This window comes from Gigantopelta aegis, chromosome 9 (assembly GCF_016097555.1).
Source record: "Gigantopelta aegis isolate Gae_Host chromosome 9, Gae_host_genome, whole genome shotgun sequence".
NCBI classification, from domain to species: Eukaryota; Metazoa; Mollusca; class Gastropoda; order Neomphalida; family Peltospiridae; genus Gigantopelta; species Gigantopelta aegis.
The window spans coordinates 14471870-14494415 of NC_054707.1; the positions used below are offsets into that span (position 1 = coordinate 14471870).

Here is a 22546-nt window from a genome sequence, read left to right on the forward strand (position 1 = left end):
CCACCAACCCAGCGAGCCCTGCCGTGCGTCTCCAGTAGAACAGAAGATACACTAAATGTTTACAAATCCTAAGAGCCCACCACCAACCCAGCGAGCCCTGCCGTGCGTCTCCAGTAGAACAGAAGATACACTAAATGTTTACAAATCCTAAGAGCCCACCACCAACCCAGCGAGCCCTGCCGTGCGTCTCCAGTAGAACAGAAGATACACTAAATGTTTACAAATCCTAAGAGCCCACCACCAACCCAGCGAGCCCTGCCGTGCGTCTCCAGTAGAACAGAAGATACACTAAATGTTTACAAATCCTAAGAGCCCACCACCAACCCAGCGAGCCCTGCCGTGCGTCTCCAGTAGAACAGAAGATACACTAAATGTTTACAAATCCTAAGAGCCCACCACCAACCCAGCGAGCCCTGCCGTGCGTCTCCAGTAGAACAGAAGATACACTAAATGTTTACAAATCCTAAGAGCCCACCACCAACCCAGCGAGCCCTGCCGTGCGTCTCCAGTAGAACAGAAGATACACTAAATGTTTACAAATCCTAAGAGCCCACCACCAACCCAGCGAGCCCTGCCGTGCGTCTCCAGTAGAACAGAAGATACACTAAATGTTTACAAATCCTAAGAGCCCACCACCAACCCAGCGAGCCCTGCCGTGCGTCTCCAGTAGAACAGAAGATACACTAAATGTTTACAAATCCTAAGAGCCCACCACCAACCCAGCGAGCCCTGCCGTGCGTCTCCAGTAGAACAGAAGATACACTAAATGTTTACAAATCCTAAGAGCCCACCACCAACCCAGCGAGCCCTGCCGTGCGTCTCCAGTAGAACAGAAGATACACTAAATGTTTACAAATCCTAAGAGCCCACCACCAACCCAGCGAGCCCTGCCGTGCGTCTCCAGTAGAACAGAAGATACACTAAATGTTTACAAATCCTAAGAGCCCACCACCAACCCAGCGAGCCCTGCCGTGCGTCTCCAGTAGAACAGAAGATACACTAAATGTTTTGCATGAAACCATGGAAAAGATCGCTATTCAATATTGTGGTTTCCCAGGATTTTGAGATATATGTTGACTGTGTCATTTCGAAGAATCAATGTAATTTGTACAAATATTTTTTATGATGCTAACCAAGCTAGAGAGTCATATATGATTTTTGCAAGCCTTGGGCACCTCGACTCTCCTCAAAATCGCACACTGCACATTATGGAAAAATAATTATTTGCAAACTAAATGAACATACAGGTACCAGTATGTGTACTTAAATTATTTTTTTAATGTTTTTATCAATAACAAAACCATTATTTACAAAATGTATCTACATGTGCTTTTAACTCTACCATATTATTTACTTTGAGAAACTACTGAACTGCATGCAAAAACAGAAACACAACAAGAGAAATAACACGACAAACTACGTAAAAATCAACAACACAGTCTTGTTGTACATGACAACTATGCACTGACAACTTCACATGTCAAACACATGACTAGGAAACGGGATGAAGAACTAATCTGTCATACCCTGACACTGTACTGACACTGTTATGCATGAAAACCAAACAGCTATTCAACTTAAACTAATAATTAGTATCATTTATTTTTATGAAGTAAATGAAAAGAAATGCATCTTTTCGTAACAAAAACAAAACAAGTCTACATTGTGTTGTGAACCTATAGAATCAGTGTTTAAAAGGAACTATATTCAGAGTCGATAGTTTCCATAACAGTGTTAGAATTTATAGTGGCATTCCATGTTACAATTTTTGTATAAATGACTTGCAGTAGTGACTGAAATCATATTGTGTTACAAGATATCACGTGATGTCATACAAAACCCATCAGTTTGAGCATAACAAATTTTAAACTTGAATTTTGCATTTGGTAATTTGGTGAACAGTAGTTTAAACTTCTCAAAATTGCTGTACTGGACTGGTATCAAATGTATGTATTTTTTTATTATCCAAATTATATGCTGGAATGTTGTTAAATATTCATTTGTTAACTTTTACTTTCATCATTCATGACTAATTTACAAAACACAGGTACCAGTGTATATTAACACAAAATGTAAGTTTAACTCATCTAACACTAAAATCCAGTGAAAGGTGGAGTGCGAGAATGAAGCCATTCAGTTTTTAAATTTACAAATGACTGATGGATATATGTTAAAATCAATACACTTTTCACCAGCAAAGTAAAATTGGCAGGTGTATTTACTCTAGCTCAACACCAACAGATCTGCACAATCAGTATTCATTTTGTGTCTACAATACACTACTGTGATTAATAGTCAAACACTGTACGAACATAAACATCAATTAAAAGTTAAAAAATATAGTCATTGTGCTTGTGTCCATTAAAGATTCCAAGCAAAAGATTGCATAAAACTAAAGACATTTCATTTATCTGCTGAGGATTAAAAATAAAAGGCTGTACAAACAACCAGTCATTCTCTTTGTGTCTACTAAGGATTGAAAGGTGAAAGGTTGTATGAAAATGAAGTCATTCTGTTTTTCACTACCAGCAGGGCTTGAACTCAACAACGGCACCGACGGCAATTGCTGTAGTTGTAAATATGATTTGCAGGGCTAGCTCTGGCACTCATCAAATTCACCAGTCATGAATTTTGAAAGCAGTTGGCGAATTTTATTTTAGTTTGGCAAAATAATTTTATGTAATAATTGACAATTTTTAGAAAATAAATGACAATTTCTGCAATTTTTGAAGTTCATTACACAATCTGGCAAAATGGTTTGCTCACCCAGAGCTAGCCCTGGAGTTGCCATCGATCATGGGCTTCATTGATGGCAGTTTTTTGCCGACTATTTTATTTTATTTTTATATTTATTGCAAAAGCTACTTTTGTTGTACCAATTTAAAATTTCCGTAGGCAGGCTCAAAATTGCCATCGGTGAGCATTTTACCTATGGCAAAAACATTAAAAAATTGCCGTAGGCAACAAATTCTTAATTTCGAGCCCTGTACCAGAAATGATTGGTCAGACTGATAGAAAGATTAACCATGATTACAGGTACTCATGCAGTCCTCTTTAAACAATGTATTCAGTACTTTGGGCTCAAACATGTTTTACACATAAAATATTCATCTCTGTACATCTGTGTCTTTTTCGTTGACATAATATCTACAGAAGCTCAAAATAGTGTCTTGATTTGACCATTTGGCCAGAACCAGAATTTTACTTACATTGGATTTTGTAAATATGTTAAGCTAACAGATCCTGCCATGACATGTTAGAACATTTTCACTGATCAAGAACATAAACATTTACACATCTCCAGATACGACTTGAAAATTTTGGGTTATGAAGTGTCAAGACTAAACTATAGATGCTTACATATTCAGAAATAAAATTCAGACAAATACTGTACAATGTAGAAAGAGGTCTAAGTACCTTTAATAGCACAAGATTCCAATGTTCAGTGTGTCTACCAAGAATACACAGTGAGAGCAGGCTTTCTACCACAGGGTACGAAGGGTAAAATTTTGTCCCCTAAAATCTTGGAAATTAATTTTTAAATTTTAAATTTTTTAAAATTAAAACATTATAGAAAGAGAACTGTTGTTTAAAATGCATCAAAGTACATCAAATGCATTGTTGAATTTCAAAAGATTCCAAACCCATAACCACCTGGTACGGGCACTTGTGGTCGGTTGTATTTTTATTGTGTACTCTCAAATGATTTTCTGGCAGAAAGCCTGGAGAGGTAGTGCAGGAATCACCACACGTCTATCAGGGCTTTAGATCTCATTAATACAGCAATATATATATATATATATATATATATATATATATATATATATATATATATATATATATATATATATATATATATATATATATATATATATATTTCTTTTCTGTTTTTTAACTCAGCAAGGTCTTTTTTAATGTTACAACAACAAAAAAATTGAATTTTTATTATTATTTTTTGAATTTTTAACCCAGCAAGATCTTTTTTAATGTTACAAATTTTTGTTTTTAATTTTTATTTAATTTTTTTGAATTTTTAACCAAGCAAGATCTTTTTCATTGTTACAATTATTTTTTTGGAATTTGAATTTTATTTTAACATTTTTTTAAACCAGCAAGATCTTTTTTAATGTTACAATTTTATTAACAGGGCTGAAGAGACTATGACACTAAATACTGAGAAATGCATTTTGCATTATTTTGAGGTGATTATATTTTAGTAATTTTGAAGTGACTGGTTTTACGGTCAACTGGTTTTGGCATGCTATTCTGGGTATACTTAATTTGGGTACAAGTATTATTGCTGTGACGTTTGTGACATCTAAAACCCTGGTCTATCAAAGATTAACAATGAAAACACATGCAAGAATGAGAGAATGCAGTTTTAAACTATCAAAGAATGGCAATCAACCCCTGCAATTGCCCGCGGCAACTTGCAATGCCGTGGAGATTGCTGCAGAGTTTTTCGTTATGTGCAGCATTTTTTTTGCCATGGACTATATTGGATTTTCCCCCCCCCTTATTGTTAAAAATAAAATATACTTAGTGAACTGAAAACAGGTTAAAACTAACTATTAAAATAGTAACTACACCGTTATTACTAAGTATCTGAATATCAGCGTCATCGGACATGATCATAAACACATATAAATTACCAGCATTATGCAAGTATCAACTAGGTCATTGAACTGTGTTAACTGTTCATAGCATGTGCATTGCAGGGACTACTAGATTGCAGGGGGGGGGGGGGGACCAATTATACATCATTGAACCATGGCTAAGGTGCATTACGGGTGTTTTATTTTCAATAAAATGTTCAAGATACACAACTACAAGTCACTTGAAGTGTTTTGGTCAGACTGATGATGAGATATTTGTAGATATACATATATAGAGAGAGATCATTCCAATAGTTTCATCAAAATTTCTCCATCATTTATATTGGCAAAATATGCTACCTTTTCTGGTAGCCTAATCAAAACAATAAAATATTTTAATTCTATATCGTATTAAATATATTCTGACACCTTGCATCCCCATTGTTCTTGAACGTGCACGTGTCATTCAAGTGTTACCTGTTATGTCACATACCTGTTATGTCAAGAATACCGCCACTGGTATAAATAAGTCTTACAGCATATTGGCAAACAAAACAAATAACTAACTCATCATTCAGATTTACTTACAATCTAGTGTTGCAAACATGTTAAGGGAAAAAATTACTGTGGAAAATGCAGTGGACAACTATTTTTCCACGACAGTTTCTTAATTGCAGGGGTTGAGCAATGAAAGCTTGTGTTAGAAAGTAAATGTACATATGATATCTATTGAAATCTGACAGCGAAGTATTCAGTGCTAGAACTATTAACTGCTTAAGAAACACCATTTGTTTTTAAATCAAAATCTAACAGACAAGACAAGCATTAAGGATTATGATCAAATATTTTAAATTATCAGGTAAAGAATAATGAAGACGGGCCGAGGGGTAAGTACATAATTCATTTTCTGTCAAAGATTTTACAACTGCTGTGAAAATGCTGAAGAAAAAAACGTAACTGGCTTTTTATTTTATTTTAAGGCTATAAACAGTTTAAGATATTGTGCACAAAGGAAAACTACTGTGCAGCCCTGTTCATTGTCGCCGATTTGGTCACATACATGACCACTTTTTTCATTGGGCAACTAAAACATTTCATACTATCTATATAAATATAGAAGTAGGTGCCATCTGGCTCCTAGATGAAACTGTTATGGTAGAGGGATTCTGTGGCAGGACAAAAAAAAAAAAGACAGTGCAGATATAGGAAATGTATGCTGCCTTGTACTAAAATGATGCTGTTCGATGTTTTATAATGATAGATGATAAACAATACAATGAAGGAATTTCTCCACATGCTAAATTCACTACACACAGGTGTATGAACCTTGCTGGAATGGGAGAACGTAAAAACTTGAAGAAATTCAAACAGAAAACTAACAACTTACCCGCTTCAATCTTACCGTTAGCAAGCGGCACCATTCCTTACAAAACAGCGTCAATGTAAGTATGGAATTTCTCAATAGGTCAAACCAATATGTCTCATTAGAAAACATGCTACAACATGTTATAACTACATCATGTCGCCAGTAAAAATAGTACAGAACTTAAACCATTTAATGTTTAAAAAAGAAAGTTGAAGTTGTTTTGTTTAACGACACCACTAGAACACATTGATATATTATTAATCATCGGCTATTAATGTCAAACATTTGGTAACTAACATATATTCTTAGAGAAAACCACTACATTTTTCAAATAAGTAGCAACAGATTTTTTTTATGTATCACATATCACAGCCTTTGAAATACCAGTCGTGGTGCACTGGTTGGAATGAGAAAAACAGTACTGTACTTAAACCATTTAACAAAAAAAAGTTTAAGGTTTAAAAACAGCTCTAGAGCACACTGATTTATTAATCATTGGCTAATGGGTGTCAAATATTCTTCACAGCAAACCTCTAACATTTTTCCATAAGCAGCAAGGAAAATTTATATGCGCACTTTTCCCACGACCTTTGACATACCAGTTGTTGGGCTTAATGTGCTGCCCTTTTCTTATTTCTTAGAGACCAAAGGAATATTATTTAGACATAAAACATCCTAATTGTGACATAAAAAAGAAACCCAGTTCTGTGAAAAAGCATCAAAGGGATTTTTTTTTATATGTACTTCTGCCCACAGGCTAGCACACTGTACTGTGTTGACATGGAGTGACCATCTCACCCGAGACCTGGACGCGGAGGTGCTCCAGCTCCTGTAGCTTGGCGTCCAGCATGCTCTGTCACCCCCCTCCCCACTACACTGTGACTGTATAACACTGGACACCCCAGCCCCCCACTGTACTGTGTTAACATGGAGTGACCATCTCACCCGAAACCTGGACGCGGAGGTGCTCCAGCTCCTGTAGCTTGGTGTCCAGCATGCTCTGTCTCTCCCCCCACCTCCCCCCACTACACTGACTGTATAACACTGGACACCCCAGCCCCCCCTGCACTGTGTTAACATGGAGTGACCATCTACCCGAGACCTGGACGCGGAGGTGCTCCAGCTCCTGTAGCTTGGCGTCCAGCATGCTCTGTCTCTCCCCCCACTACACCGTGACTGTATAACACTGGACACCCCAGCCCCCCACTGCACTGTGTTAACATGGAGTGACCATCTCACCTGAGACCTGGATGCAGAGGTGCTCCATCTCCTGTAGCTTGGCATCCAGCATGCTCTGTCTCTCCCCCCCCTCCCCCCACTACACTGTGACTGTATAACACTGGACACCCCAGCCCCCCACTGCACTGTGTTAACATGGAGTGACCATCTCACCTGATACCTGGACACGGAGGTGCTCCAGCTCCTGTAGCTTGGCGTCCAGCATGCTCTGTCTCTTGCGAGACTCCTCGTCCTTCTCGTTGACCGTCAGTCGCAGGGTGTTCATCTCATACTCTTGCTCCTTCATCATGTCCTGCCAAACACACAAGACGTTTCGTTAGTTTAGGAAGTTTCATTTCTTTAACAGCACTATTGGATGGAGGAACCGGCACAAGTCGACACCTGCATCCATGACAGGTGTGTGCTACAACAGCTTGTTCTGAATGTGCACATTAAAACCTAAGACCTGACCTAACCTAACAGGATTGCTATAGTACCTTGATTTATTAACATGTGGTCTTCAGACGAAACACACTCAGGGTTTCTGCCAGAGGGTAAAACGGGTATGGCACCATACCCAAATTTTGTTTTTTTAAAGTTAACTTTTTCATAAAATTAATTAATCTTATCATTACTGTATGATTTTCTTAACCCTAACCCTAAATTTAACCCATTTTCATTCTAGGGGAGGCCCCCATACTCCCTGTTGACTGTGGTTGCATTCAATTTCATAGCACCATACCCAAAAATTTCTTTCTGGCAGAAACACTGACACTATACATTTTTTCATTAGCAACAAGGGATATTTCCCAATAGTTTGTTTTCTATAACATCACTATTATAGCACATTAATTTATTAACAAGTGGACTTCTGAGAAAACCCGCTTTATTTTTCCATTACTACAAGGGATCTTTTATATGCACTTTCCCACATACAGGACAGTACATACCACATCCTTTGATATACCAGTCATGGAGCACGGGATGGGATGGTAAAAAAACAAACATTAAGAGATTGAACCCATGAATGTATGTTTATCGACACCCCAGCACAAAAATAGAGACCAGCTGTTGGGCGTCAAATAATGGGGCCAATGTGGGGGTTCAATCCTATGTGCCAAGCATCTCAGGCAAGTGCTCTACTACCTGACTAGCTCCCACCACAATTTAATTAGAACCACAGCAATTTAGTGAATACTGTGGACCAAATCTATGATATATTCATTTATTGGTCATGTATTACTTTTAAAAACAGCTATAAATTATATTTAACACTTTATTATAACACATGTTTTTAGTAATAAATTTCAAATTAGCTTCTTGGCGATTTGATAATGAAACATCTTCATAAAAATTAGCTTTAGTTAGCATTTGGTGATATGAGAAACAAAGGCTTAAATGCCGAGTATGTTACACCTGCACTTTAACGACCAAATATACTCAAAAGGTGGGCTTCTTCACCACTACACAGCCATTACCTTCATTGACTCCAGTTCCGTTAGTGCGTCCGACAGTTGCTTCTCCAGTTCCACTGAAAACAGAACCAAATATTTCACACAGGCTACTTCATTAAAAAAAAAGCAGTACTTTCACATAGACAGGACTGATCTACTAGTCATAGGAATGAATAAGTCCATCGAGGGCAATCTATTCTATTGCAGCTTGGATGAATGCTATACTCCTTAGCTACATCCCACTGCATCCACTAAAAACTCATACCTTTTTTAAAGAAACAAACAAACTCTACATGCTTAACTTTTAATACATTATATTGTTGGTGAAAGATTGAAATGAGGAACACAGGCATTAAATGAAGTTGATGGGTTGCAGGTAATTAAACTTAGGAAAACGTTTCCTGGGCACCAAATAAAACTGGCCTCAACCAACGGTAAAGTCTGAAATTTGACAAAGATGATGAAATCAACGTAATTGTGTTTAGGAATTAACAAAAATATTTTTTCCATTATCATTAAACATACTTTGTGCCATACATGAACAGGAACGTTTTTTTCAATTATTATATTAGTTGTGTGTTTAGAGTAATCCACCATACCTGTTTTCCTCAGAGCCTCTTCCTCCACTTCCTGCAACCGTTCATTTACCTGAAATACAACAATAAAAACTAGCTTAGCAGCAAAAGACATTGGTTCTGAAGACAAAATAATCCTGAAAAGGTAATAAACACATATAAACCTCTATTATCTTCAAAATACTTTACTGAACCAGCTACATAGTCATCACAGCCCATTTGTTATTCATATTTTTTTCATATTATTGAATTTTGGTAATGTTGCTATTAAGCAGTTAAATTACTGTTAATTCATCTTTAAGCAATGTTTGCTAATGTAAGCCATTTAAAATGTTTGTGAAACAAGTATCACAGATAACGTGAGCCAAAATATGATATCCTATTACAATCATGTATGCTTGGTCATTCTTTTATTTTATAAAAAATGGGAGTTTGTGTCATTTATTCCCTCTACGAAATCCTTATCCAGTCCTTAATAAGCTATAATATTCCAAAAGGTTAAAAGAAAATTATTAAAGATATGGCTTAGGTTCGTAATGTGAAAAGTAATATCGGTGCAAAAAAAGACGGACATTAACATGATGTGAAAATTATCTACTAAGCCACCAAACTGCAAGACGGTGTTACGTAACGTACATGTGAAAATGATCTACTAAGCCACCAAACTGTAAGATGGTGCTATGTAACGTACATGTGAAACTTCATCTTCCAACTCGGCCACTTTCTCCAGCGCCTCCGTCTTCGTCTCGGAATCCTCGAGGAGCTGGGCGACGTCAATCATGTTGTCCAGGTAGGCGTGAACCTGGACTGCCAGCCGGTCACTCTCTGTATGGCGAAGTTTCTGTCAATATAGTGTTTAACTTGGTTAATAGGAAATATAACACTTTTCTATGTATTATAAAACAATTTAATGAACTTACAATATGACAGTTTAAATATAACTTTATACCTTTTGGCTATTAACAGGTTACTATTGAAAATATGTTTAATTTGAAATAATTACAAACTTTCTGCTGATTTACTCCATTTTGATTGAATGGTGTCACTAAAAAAAAAAGAAGTAATGTTAATCATCATAATGCAGAAAATGAGTTAATATGAAAAACACAACATGACAAGAAAAAACCCAATTATGTAGATTTCAAACCATAAAGTGGCCTTCTTTGAAATATAAGAATAGTTTTGTCTTTTTTGTGTGCACGCGCGCGCGTGAGTGTGTGTGTGTGTGAGTGTGTGTGTGTGTGTGTGTGAGTGAGTGAGTGAGTGAGTGAGTGAGTGAGTGAGTGAGTGAGTGAGTGAGTGAGTGAGTGAGTGAGTGAGTGAGTGAGTGAGTGAGTGAGTGTGCGCGCGAGTGAGTGAGTGTCTGTCTGTCTGTCTGTCTGTCTGTCTGTCTGTCTGTCTGTCTGTCTGTCTGTCTGTCTGTGTGTGTGTGTGTGTCTGGCTACCACACCTACCTCCAGGTAATCGTCCAAGCCGATCTCAGTGAACTCGTGTTGAAGATGGACGCGGAAATTCATATTCTCAACAGAATGGACAACGATGTTGATAAACTGCATACAGGCAACCTGCATGATGAAAGATAACCACCGTCAGTGACATAATGAATGAATGAATGTTTGAACGACACTCCAGGACAAAACTACATTGGCTACTAGGTTTACAAAAAACAAAATCAAAACCAAGACATAAAGCCAGAGAGTTCGTTAACAGGCAAAAGGCAGTGATCTTTGATGGCTACTGTTACTGCATTTTCAAGCTTGCTTTAAAGAAGACTTTCATTACAAAAAAAAAAAAACCTGAATAAAAGCAACAATGTTATGTATGGAAGAGCAAAAATAATTATAATGAAGACCTGTCAAAGCCTCTTCAAAAATGTTTTTAAATACAAATTTAATTGCATGCACAAGAAGAATTATTTACTATGTTAAAATTTCACCTACCGTATATCGCTGTGTATTAGCCGACTCCATGCATTAGCCGACCCCCTAGTTTCACCCTCCAAATCGGCTTTAAAATTATAGACCTTGTATATAAGCCGACCCCCCTATATAAAACTAACCAAGTCAGATGTCTGTGTGGTCTACAAAATGACAAAGTACATCTGCTTTCAAATGTCATTTGTCACAGCAAACTTATCCGGAAGCAGTAGCCGATTTCTATTTATAGAAACGGTGTCCGGTTAATTTATTTCTCGTAAAATATAAGTACCAAAATAGCGAAATATACCTAAACATTCTTGATTGCAGCCACACGTTAAAAACACAGTGACTGTTTGCATTGTTGATTGTGCTAATCGGTCTTTTCATTACTAGTCGGCTATACCCTACCATACCCAACCACCCGTGTCGATTAATCCCAAGCCGACAAACCAGACAAATGAAGCTGGAACAATTAACGTGTTCACCGGTTTAGTAAGCAGTTTTGTAATGACACGTGACCTGCGAAGTTTTCCGAAATTGTTTTGATCGGTCACTATTTATTGTTGTTTAAACAGATAAATATTACTAAATAACTTTTAAACACCAACATTTATTAAAGATGAACATATATATACAATTTTAATATCTTTTATTTGTAATAGCTTGTGTTAAAATGCAATATTAAACCTTTATGAAAGCGGAAATGCAGAGCACAGTAATGACAATAGATCGAGTCGAGCCGTGACGTCACTATTCTAACTTTACATTTCCAATAAAATGTTGACTCCTTAGATAAGCCGACCCCAGCCTTTGACTTGATAATTTTTGTATAAAAAAGTCGGCTAATACACAGCGATATACGGTAACATCACATCTTTTATGTACACATAAAGTTTTAATACGAAGAAATTAATCTGGAATATTTCTATCATCAACTAAATCTTTTTTCCACATCAGGAATTCTGTTATAAATCTAAATTTAAATACATGTCCATCTTATTAACTGAATGCTTATCATAAAGTTAAATAAATGTACATCTTACATAAAGTTAAATACATGTACATCTTACATAAAGTTAAATACATGTACAAATGTACATCTTATTAGCTGAATGCTTACCATAAAGTCTATGTGGAATTCTTCATAATTTTTAAAATAATCCATTAGTGTTTCAAACCGTGGACCCTCTCCACACATCTGTAAAAAAAAGAAAAAAGATTTTAAAAAAGATAAAATAAATAAACAAAAAATCGAACAAAAGAACTGTAAATACAATTAAATCAATTGCATACTTCCAAAAGATTATTAAAATTCCATTTGCTTTAAAATTGAAAATATCCATATTACAAACTGCATTATCACATTCGTCATGTTCCTCTTGTTCACATGAGAGTTTATTTCAGTCCACAAAATAGTTACAATATGTATTGTTACTATGAAAATATCAAATAATGAGAATTAAAATGATACTGCGAATGAAAGATTTACCCCTAAAGAATAAATATTTACCCATTACCTCTCGTTTACCAACACAAATACATGTGTAATATTACAAGTCATTGCAATATTCATAACAAAAACATTTACCTCTTTGAAGTTATCAAAAGCTGACAGGATAATCTCATGTCCACCACTGACAAGACAAACTGCGGCTAACAACTCTAAAACTAAAGCCTTGGTCCTGCAAAATAAACCAGGTACATCGTCAAGACATGCAGTTCACACTGTATTACACACCAAAATGATACTAGATAATTTCTTCTTTTTTTTACAAAATTGAGCAGGGTATTGAAAAGTAGGGGTTAATTTAAAGTGACCCTGGTTTTTAAACTCTACAGCATAGTTTTTCTCTATTAGAGAGGGTTTTTTTTACCAAAGAAAAAAAGACATTACTTTGATTTCGTTGTTTAGATTATCCAATTCCATATGTCTGAAGTGTTTATGGTCACCTTGGTGTTTCTAATACCACAAAATGAATTTTCATTATTTTAAAAAATGCACATGTATGTGTATACCTTGGAGAAGTAACGCTTATGGAGATCTTGTCTATTTTTTAATGTCACAGACTCTTGTTTCACTCACCGGCCTCGGTGGCGTCGTGGCAGGCCATCGGTCTACAGGCTGGTAGGTACTGGGTTCGGATCCCAGTCGAGGCATGGGATTTTTAATCCAGATACCGACTCCAAACCCTGAGTGAGTGCTCCGCAAGGCTCAATGGGTAGGTGTAAACCACTTGCACCGACCAGTGATCCATAACTGGTTCAACAAAGGCCATGGTTTGTGCTATCCTGCCTGTGGGAAGCGCAAATAAAAGATCCCTTGCTGCCTGTCGTAAAAAGAGTAGCCTATGTGGCGACAGCAGGTTTCCTCTAAAAACAGTGTCAGAATGACCATATGTTTGACGTCCAATAGCCGATGATAAGATAAAAAATCAATGTGCTCTAGTGTCGTCGTTAAATAAAACAAACTTTACTTTTACTTGTTTCACTCAATTTTAACTTATTCAAAGATGTTACAAGTTTGTAGATTAACCAAAATTTAGTGCCCATTTTCACGGGTTGAAACAAGGGTATGCAACTGTAAAGTAAAGTTTGTTTTATTTAACAACGCCACTAGAGCACACCGATTTTTTATCTTATCATCGGCTATTGGACGTCAAACACATGGTCATTCTGACACTGGTTTTTTTAGAGAAAACCCGCTGTTGCCACATAGGCTACTCTTTTACGACAGACAGCAAGGGATTTTTTATTTGTGCTTCCCACAGGCAGGATAGCACAAACCATGGCCTTTGTTGAACCAGTTATGGATCACTGGTCGGTGCAAGTGGTTTACACCTACCCACTGAGCCTTGCAGAGCACTCACTCAGGGTCTAGGCAGTATCTGAATTAAAAATCCCATGCCTCGACTGGGATCCGAACCCAGTACCTACCAGCCTGTAGACCGATGGCCTAACCACGACACCACCGAGGCCGGTTGCAACTGTAATCTTTCCTCAGAAGTGGTTCCAAGAAATCATAAGGGATCATTACTTACTGTGGGTTATCAATTACTGTAACATCTCACCTTAAACTTCTGTGATTCAAACTCATAGCTATACAGTTAATGGCTTGTCTGTGGGAAATCACAAGGTTGAAACCATACTGCAAAACAAATCAAACACATCACATTAGAAATATTTCACAACAGTTATCAACACAGATTTAACCAATTAAACATGACATTTACAAACATAAAAAATTCATATATTCAACATGTTTACTACTTTGCATAAAGTACTTGCAATGTTGTATTTATAAATTCACATGATAAAGAATGTTGACATGAAATATGAGATAAACAAAAATATTGCTATATATAATCATTCTACACATACAAACTTCTACACGTACAAACCACTCATCAAAAGACCAATCATCCAGATATAACATGAGACACTATTACTATTACTCCCAAGACTGACCATTCATGACTTAGCAAACAGCATAACAATTTACAACCTAAATAATAACTGAATAAAAATGTTTTAAAAGAATGAGTTCCCCAATTACATGCTGTTCATTTTATGAATTTCTCAAGTTCCAAAATATGAACACGACTTCACCAAGCGCAGAGCATTCAGATAATTTATAGACAAGATGAAAGGATGGTCTATATTCTGCCATTTTTCCATGAATTGTAAAGATCGAGACAGAAAATCATACACCAGTTCACAATTTGTGTTCACAGCTTCCTTCACCAATGAACGCTCTTTACAACGTGTGAATTGGGAAATATGATATTTACGACTTCTAATGAACACAGCATTATTACGACAACTTGTGATACACCCTGAAATCACCTGGTGGTTCATGATGGCTCGTAGGCACATTATGCAGACGTGTACATCATCACGGGCCTCCCCCATGTTGAGTTTGCTGGAATATTTCAAACTGCGGGGGGGAGAGCCCAGGGTGTTCGATCTCCTCAGCCTCCTGTTGGGACTCCGACTTAACCCAGAGTCGAGGCTCGCCGTCTTTTCCTGGGACAGGAGCTGTTCTCGTCTACACGGTAAAGGTTAATTATTATAGTATATGAATGAATGAAACAATGAACATAGCGTGTTTTCAACAGAATAAAAAAAAAAATTGTTTTGTTTAAAGACACCACTAGAGCACATTGATTAATTAATCATTGCCTACTGGACGTCAAACATTTGGTAATTCTGACTTGTAGTCAACAAAGGAAACCCGTTACATTTCTCCTAACGCAGAAAGGGATCTTTTTCATGCACTTTCCTAGACAGGAAAGCACATACCACAGCCTTTGATAGAACTGGCAAGAACAAAAAACAGCCCAATTGGCCCACCGACGAGGACCACTGGGCTACATCCCGCCCCTCAACAGAATAATTAACTGTAACTGTTAACACAATGATGTTCTCTTAAAGTATATATGTAGCTGGGAAATTTTACTTCAAGTATAAGATCATTTTAATTTGTTAACTTTTCTAAGATTACAGTTCCCACAGTAATTAAGATGAACTAAGCCTGCCAAATACCCATGAAGGAAATTGGGGGGAGGGGGTATCCCAAATATATAAAAAATTGCCATAATTTAGTAATTATTTCATTTTTTAACAAAGTTTTATTATTGCAATAAACATATTGGAATTTTTTTGTTGCATCATTTAATAAATATTATTTTCCATTCTTCTGGTTTTAAACCAACACACAGAACCTCAGATTTTATTGTGATTAGCCAGACTATATTACCTCATGACAACTTGCGTAAAAGACAGGTAGTCGACAAGCACGTCCAACCCTTGGTTCTCTTCGTTTAGGAATTCTCGCACCCATCTGTAACAGGGGGGAAAAAAAAAAAAGTTACTTTAATTTAAGTGTGTTCCATAATGGCAGTTGTGTGGCACACATAGCCACAAGAGACAAGCACCTGTCACAGCTGAATAGACAAGGACTGAGATGTTGAGGTGGACAGTGAAAGAAGTTGAAAGATAGGAGGTGCTGCCAGATCAGGAAGAAATGAGAAAGGAAAGGGGGCAGTGGGATTAAAAAAAAAGAAAAAAGTGTGCTACAGGGATCGAACTTAAGAATTTGTCTCCCTCGGCAATTTAAAAACAAAACTGCAGCTAGTGAAATGGACCACTGATGGCAATTTAAAGCCTGCCCATGGCAATTGAAAAAAAGAGAAGACTTTTGCAGCAAAATAATAATACGGAAAGGTTATTTTGCTGTATGTAGACATATTTTAAATGTACTAATGTTATATACTGGCAACTAATGTACATCAGATGAAAATATTCTGCCATTATTTGGGAGCTTTACCGTCAGTGATGCTCCCAGCCTATGGCAATTTATATCTCAACGACTGTAATTGCCGTTGGTGCCGTCGTTAAGTTCGAGCCCTGGTGCTATAATATATATGTACAGGTTATCAAATATAAGTTCTTACATATAATTTTCAAATGAAGTGAATTACAATATGCTACCAGTAATGACTTTGATCTATGATAGAAAACAAACTATAAAAATGAATGAATGAATGAATGAATGAATGAATGAATATTTCATAACACCCCAGCATGAAAAATACATCAGCTATTGGGTGTTAAATTAATTTTAATACTATGTATACTACTAAAAAAAAAAAAAAGCAATTTTGAATTAGGTATGTTACGTTTATGATCTTCCATTGGATGTAGAAATAACATTAGAGAACTGACAATGTCGAAACTTGGCAAGGACATCCACATTCACGTTAGCAATGACATGAACAAAGAAATAATGTCACGGTCAGTTCAAATCAGTATCAGGTATGGCCACCAAATGTGTCGATCACTGCTTGGCACCGCCTGCCCATGGACATTACCAAAGTCTGCATAACATGTTGGGGTATTGCAGTCCACGTTTCTTGCAATGCCTGGACAAGCTCTTGTAGCATCTGAGGTTGGTGTTGATGTAGTCGCAGCTGTCGATCCAAGTGGTCCCATATGTGTTCGATGAGGTTCAAATCTGGGGATCTAGAGGGCCAAGGTAGTGTAACGACATTATTTCTTTGCAGGAATTCCATTGCTACTCTAGCCGTATGGGGTTGAGCATTGTCGTGTTGAAAAATGATGTTATTTGCGTTCACAAATGGAATCACATGTGGAGCTAAAGTGTTGACTCTGTACCTAATGCCATTTAAATTGCTTTGGATATGTACCAGGTCAGTCCTTCCGTTGAAACAAATGACCGCACACATCATGACACTCCCACCGCTGAAGCGATCCGCTTTCTGAATACAATCGTAAAACGTTCATTATGACGACAGTATATCCTTGCACATCCGTCGGCTCTGTTTAGCATAAAATGCGATTCATCACTATAAGCTATCCTCCACCATTGGTCCCTGTGCAATACTCAAAATCTACAACACCATTGGAGTCTTAGGATACGATTATGTGACGGCAAAATTATCCTTTGAGTGGGCCGTCTTGGACGTAAACCATCTTGTCTTAGGCGGTTCCTTACAGTCTGATCTGATATTCTTCACAACCCTAGTATGGCTGCAGTGGTAGAGTCTGCTGTCAATAACCTATCCCATAAATGGTGTAACCGGATGTAGCAATCTTGCGCAGCCGTTGGGACACTTGGTCTACCAGATCTGGGTTGTAATCTGGTAGACCAAGTGTACCAACGGCTGCGCAAGATCGCTACATCCGGTTAATAATGTCATTTTTGTTCATGAGGCCTACGTGCACAAATTTATCATGCTCAAAATGCACGTGCAACACGGATGCACGTTGGTAGTGGTAGGGTTTTCCTTATTTATGCGTTTGCTGTTGGTCAAACGCTCTGTCTGTAAGTCATGCCACGTCTTACTAATGACCAGCGAAAAACATTGCAATCGGTAGATTGCAAGAAGGAGAGACTTGTTTAGCCGTTGCACGTTTATTAAATATCTCGCCTTTGGGATTGCAATGTTTTTCGCTGGTCATTAGTAAGACGTGGCATGACTTACAGACAGAGCGTTTGACCAACAGCAAATGCATAAATAAGGAAAACCCTACCACTACCAACGTGCATCCGTGTTGCACGTGCATTTTGAGCATGATATATTTGTGCAGTTTGTGCACGTAGGCCTCATGAACAAAAATGACATCATTTAAACTCGATGTCGAAAGCTGCATTTGTTTTTATGTTCCTTACGTTCTAATGTTGTTTGGCATGCATGGAATAATGTGCCATAATTTATTTCAATTTTAAACATAAAGATGTAGTCATACCGTCAGAAATAAAAAGGTTGCGTTTCTTTTTTTGAGTAGTATACCTTCAATATAGCATGCATTTTATAATAATCTACACACACACATAATCTTGAAAGACATGTTTTTGTTGTTGATTAGGACAGATACTTCAGTTTTCTCCACATGTATGCATAAGTATAATGTGAACTTCCTCTATGTGACTGGTCCATAAAGAACAAACTTACTCTATGTGATTGGTCCGTTAAGAACAAACTTACTCTATGTGATTGGTCCATTAAGAACAAACTTACTCTATGTGATTGGTCCGTAAAGATATCTCAAGATCCCTGAGAACTTGTGTCGACGTAGAATCGCCAAGAATCTTTCGCTTCTGAAAACACGAAAATAAAACTTTAAAATGTAACATCATAACAGCATTATACAGTGAAATACTTCAAACATAGAGGCAACAATACCAATAAAATACTTGAATACCACCTAATAGAGATTAAAGTATGGTTTTAATGCATGCTTTGAATAAATGTGTCTCTTTAATATAGTAATGTAAGACAATATATCCTATATGTATATATATATTGCATATTATTAGTAACTAAAAACAGTATATATGGTAATCTTTTTAATGCTAATGTTACAAGTCTGCCCGTGCATATCAAAAAGTAATTTGTCATTTAACGTATGTGTTACATTAAGTTAGAGACAAAAATATATTTACAATTAACAGTTAAATATCATTTTCTTTTATCAATTTCAAAGTCAATTTAAAACTTCAAAAGTTTGTAATAGGCAATTTTATATACAACTGTGTATATATATATATATATATATATATATATATATATATATATATATATATATATTGTTGTTGTTGTTGTCTTAATTAATTAATTTAATATTTCTACTTCTGTTTGACTTTTTGTTTTCTTCTCTTTTTTTCTTTTTTTTTGTATGATAATCACAAAACATAGTTACTTTATTTGTAAACTAACATACATGCATTTACATGTAGGTACAAGCAGTTAAGTTGAAGTGACAACAATTCAAAGAGAGAGACATCAACAAAGTACGTCTGTCACTGGCTATTATAGTCAGGAATGAGGGTTTTTTCAGAAGAAAGGGTAAGTATTTAAAAGGAGCAAACACAAAGCGCGCACACACACACACACACTCACACACTGACACACACAAACTTCGATTTATAAATGTTGTTTGATTAAACTTAGTCCAGTGCAATCCTGAGTACCAGAAAGTGTACTACAAGCATCGTTAAGATATTAGAATATATGTTCGCTACGTGTACATGCACGTGATTGTGAAAACTTGTGAAACAAGCTTTAGCAACTCTGATAGTTAAGAAAATGTCATGGAAAAATAGTCGCCATAGAATTTTCCTCGGCATTTTTAAAATGTGTAAGAAGAGTTTAATTTATCAGTATTTAAAAAAAATATATGTTAAGGAAAGTTGACAGAAAATTGAAAGTTCCACAGCAAAATAAATATCACAGAAAAGTAAAAACGTCACTGCAATCTCCATGGCATTGCTTTGGTGCACTTCAAACATATAAACCTATAAAAGCACATGTATGGTACATATTTCTACATACTTATATCTACAAATTTAGATATGAAAAAAAGAAAAGTATATGCAATAAACTGAGTGATTATTTAACTACATACCGGTACATGTATGTATATTCAGTATAAAATACTTGTAATGAATGTGAGCAAATCACAATAAACAGTCACTGAATACACACAGATGTAGATGTAAACAACAGTAACGGTGTTCACGTACACATAGTAAGCAATGAACATGCGAGGTCAGACTGCTCACATCTAGTAGAGACACAATACTAACACATCTTCTAACAAAATAAGCAGGTTTTAATAACAAAATATCAATCTGAAACGGTTGTCTGATGACAACAGTTAGCTCCCCTTGCTAAACAAGCAATTACAAGGTAGTTCATAAAACAGAATTTATATCTATCACCTGTCTTTCATGGGATGGCTCAGTCCTACTTAAAGATGAGAGAGAAACGTGTTATTCATACATGCACGTGTACCTAATTAAATATTATGCACCTACAAAAAAGCTGTTATGATTCTGTTGGATGTGTTTCTCTAAGTACATTAATTATAATAACTCATCAAAATTTTGGCCCAAACCAAACCATCACACCAAGTCACCATTTTTAAGCTTGTATAGATATTGGGACAACCAGGAACACATGGGTACAGCTGCACAAATGAATATTCATACATAGCTAGAAACTAAGTTTTAACTCAACCAGGAACACATGGATACAAGGAGGTAATTCTAAATACTATTACTGTAACTATATCATCACCCTACTTTAAATGCTTACACAGGACTGTACTTGGTAGATATAAATATAACTATCTATTTTTCTCAAACTGCATCCTGCTTTCAAAGATAACAAACTTCCTGGATGGAGGGAGGGGAGAGGGTATGTACCTTTCAGGCTTTCTGCCAAAAAATAATTTGAGGGTACATAATAAAAACAATACAGACCATAAGTACTCTACCCATACTACGTTATTATGCCTTAGAAATGTTTCAAATTGAACACACTGCATTTCATAAGCTTTGACAAATTATAAACAGCTGGGGCCTAATTCACTAAACTCTCGCAACTTTGCGATCTTGCAGTGCAATGCTAAAAGACTTGCAAAGAGAATGCTTTGTTGTCTAGCAGAGCCTAAGAGACCTTTGTGAATTAGGCCCCAGTTCTCTTACCATCATTTATCTAAAAATTATAAAAATATATACATTAATTTCCAAGATTTTAGGGTACCTAATTTTACCATGTGGCAGAAACCCTACCTTTAACAACTGCATTGTCAGACCTATGTAGGGGAAAAAATCTGAATGTACTAGGCCCTAAAATACATGCAAACTGGCCCGCAAACCGGCACGTGTTTTCAGTAATATATCGCCATGGTGATTACATCACACATCATTGTACTGCCTGGGTCAGGTGCAGCCGGAGCATGTTAGGAATAAAACAAATCTGGCAGTAACAGATACATGTGTTAGAAATGATTCAAGTTAGTGCTTCAGTGACAAAAACTACTACTTTGCTTGCAAATAAAATAAAGCACAAATATTCAGGAATACTTCTGCACATATAACCACATTAAAAAAAAGCTAACGACAGGAATTTCTTTATTGCAGAAAACTCCAGTACAGAGAACATGTGTGTTTCTAAAGACAGGTATATTGAACACATGCGAGGAAAGTGCTTCCAATATAATTTATCTGATAAGCCAGAACCCAAGATTTAAAAAAAAGACAACTTTTTATTGCATGTACATCTGTTCTATGTTCTAAGTTAAATTACAAAGTAGCAAAAATTATGTTCAATACACCGACAAGTGTAGTATAGTATTATGCTGTATCTTGTTTCATGGCAGAAAGAAACAAAACTTTCCAAGCTGCAGACTATGTTTATGAGAAGAAGTAAAGAATCCAGTTATTTCCCTTTTGTCAGTCTTGCCAAATAACTGCTTTTTTCTGCATCTTATAACGTATGGATAATTGAAGTTAGGAATAATAAATAAATAAATAAATAAATAAATAAACAAAAAACAAAAAACAAAAAACAAAAACAAAATTTCTACATGTATGTTGTTAAAAAAAACATTCATCAGCCTGAAAGGGGAAGTTTCAAAACACATAATTCCATAGGTTGACAGTTTCTTTGATAAAGAAAAACTGCACTGTGTATTACTGGACTATCATTGTTCATTAGCGATATAACTATATATATATATATATATATATATACACGAAGTTACAACATTGACTTAATAATTGTGTAAATCATCTACATGTAAAAAACATCTCTTTTAACAAACAACGAAAAAATTTAAACAATTACAATATCTTTTAGCATGTGCTGACATCAATTACGATATGAACTTGGCTCTCTCTATTATAAAAATGTTTATATAAAAAATTTAATGTTCTTTTTACACTATAGAAATCAATGTGTATATATGTGTGCTATTACAATATATTTCTGCATGTGCAATCATTAATTACCATATGAACTTTGCTTTTTGATATATATTATATATATATAAACGTTTACATCAAATTGCTTTCACATAATTCAAATCCATGTGTATATTTGTGTGTAAA

The 22546-nt window shown here is 36.0% G+C and overlaps 1 protein-coding gene across 5 annotated transcripts in view; it reads right to left on the minus strand.

Moving 5' to 3' along the window:
* The window catches only part of LOC121381139 (formin-like protein), an 84331-nt gene that overhangs the window by 32992 nt on the left and 28793 nt on the right, over positions 1 to 22546 (minus strand). For 3 of the 5 annotated variants that reach the window (XM_041510288.1, XM_041510286.1, XM_041510283.1), the window contains 12 exons: positions 18669 to 18748; positions 15884 to 15967; positions 14971 to 15172; positions 14196 to 14272; positions 12716 to 12809; positions 12248 to 12325; positions 10663 to 10773; positions 9900 to 10049; positions 9233 to 9281; positions 8658 to 8710; positions 7354 to 7492; positions 5983 to 6018 (listed from right to left, as the gene is read on the minus strand). In XM_041510288.1, the coding sequence (XP_041366222.1) occupies positions 5983 to 6018; positions 7354 to 7492; positions 8658 to 8710; positions 9233 to 9281; positions 9900 to 10049; positions 10663 to 10773; positions 12248 to 12325; positions 12716 to 12809; positions 14196 to 14272; positions 14971 to 15172; positions 15884 to 15967; positions 18669 to 18748 (1153 nt within the window). The remainder of the gene's footprint in view (positions 1 to 5982; positions 6019 to 7353; positions 7493 to 8657; positions 8711 to 9232; positions 9282 to 9899; positions 10050 to 10662; positions 10774 to 12247; positions 12326 to 12715; positions 12810 to 14195; positions 14273 to 14970; positions 15173 to 15883; positions 15968 to 18668; positions 18749 to 22546) is intronic. The other 2 variants (XM_041510284.1, XM_041510285.1) reach the window with 2 other exon arrangements.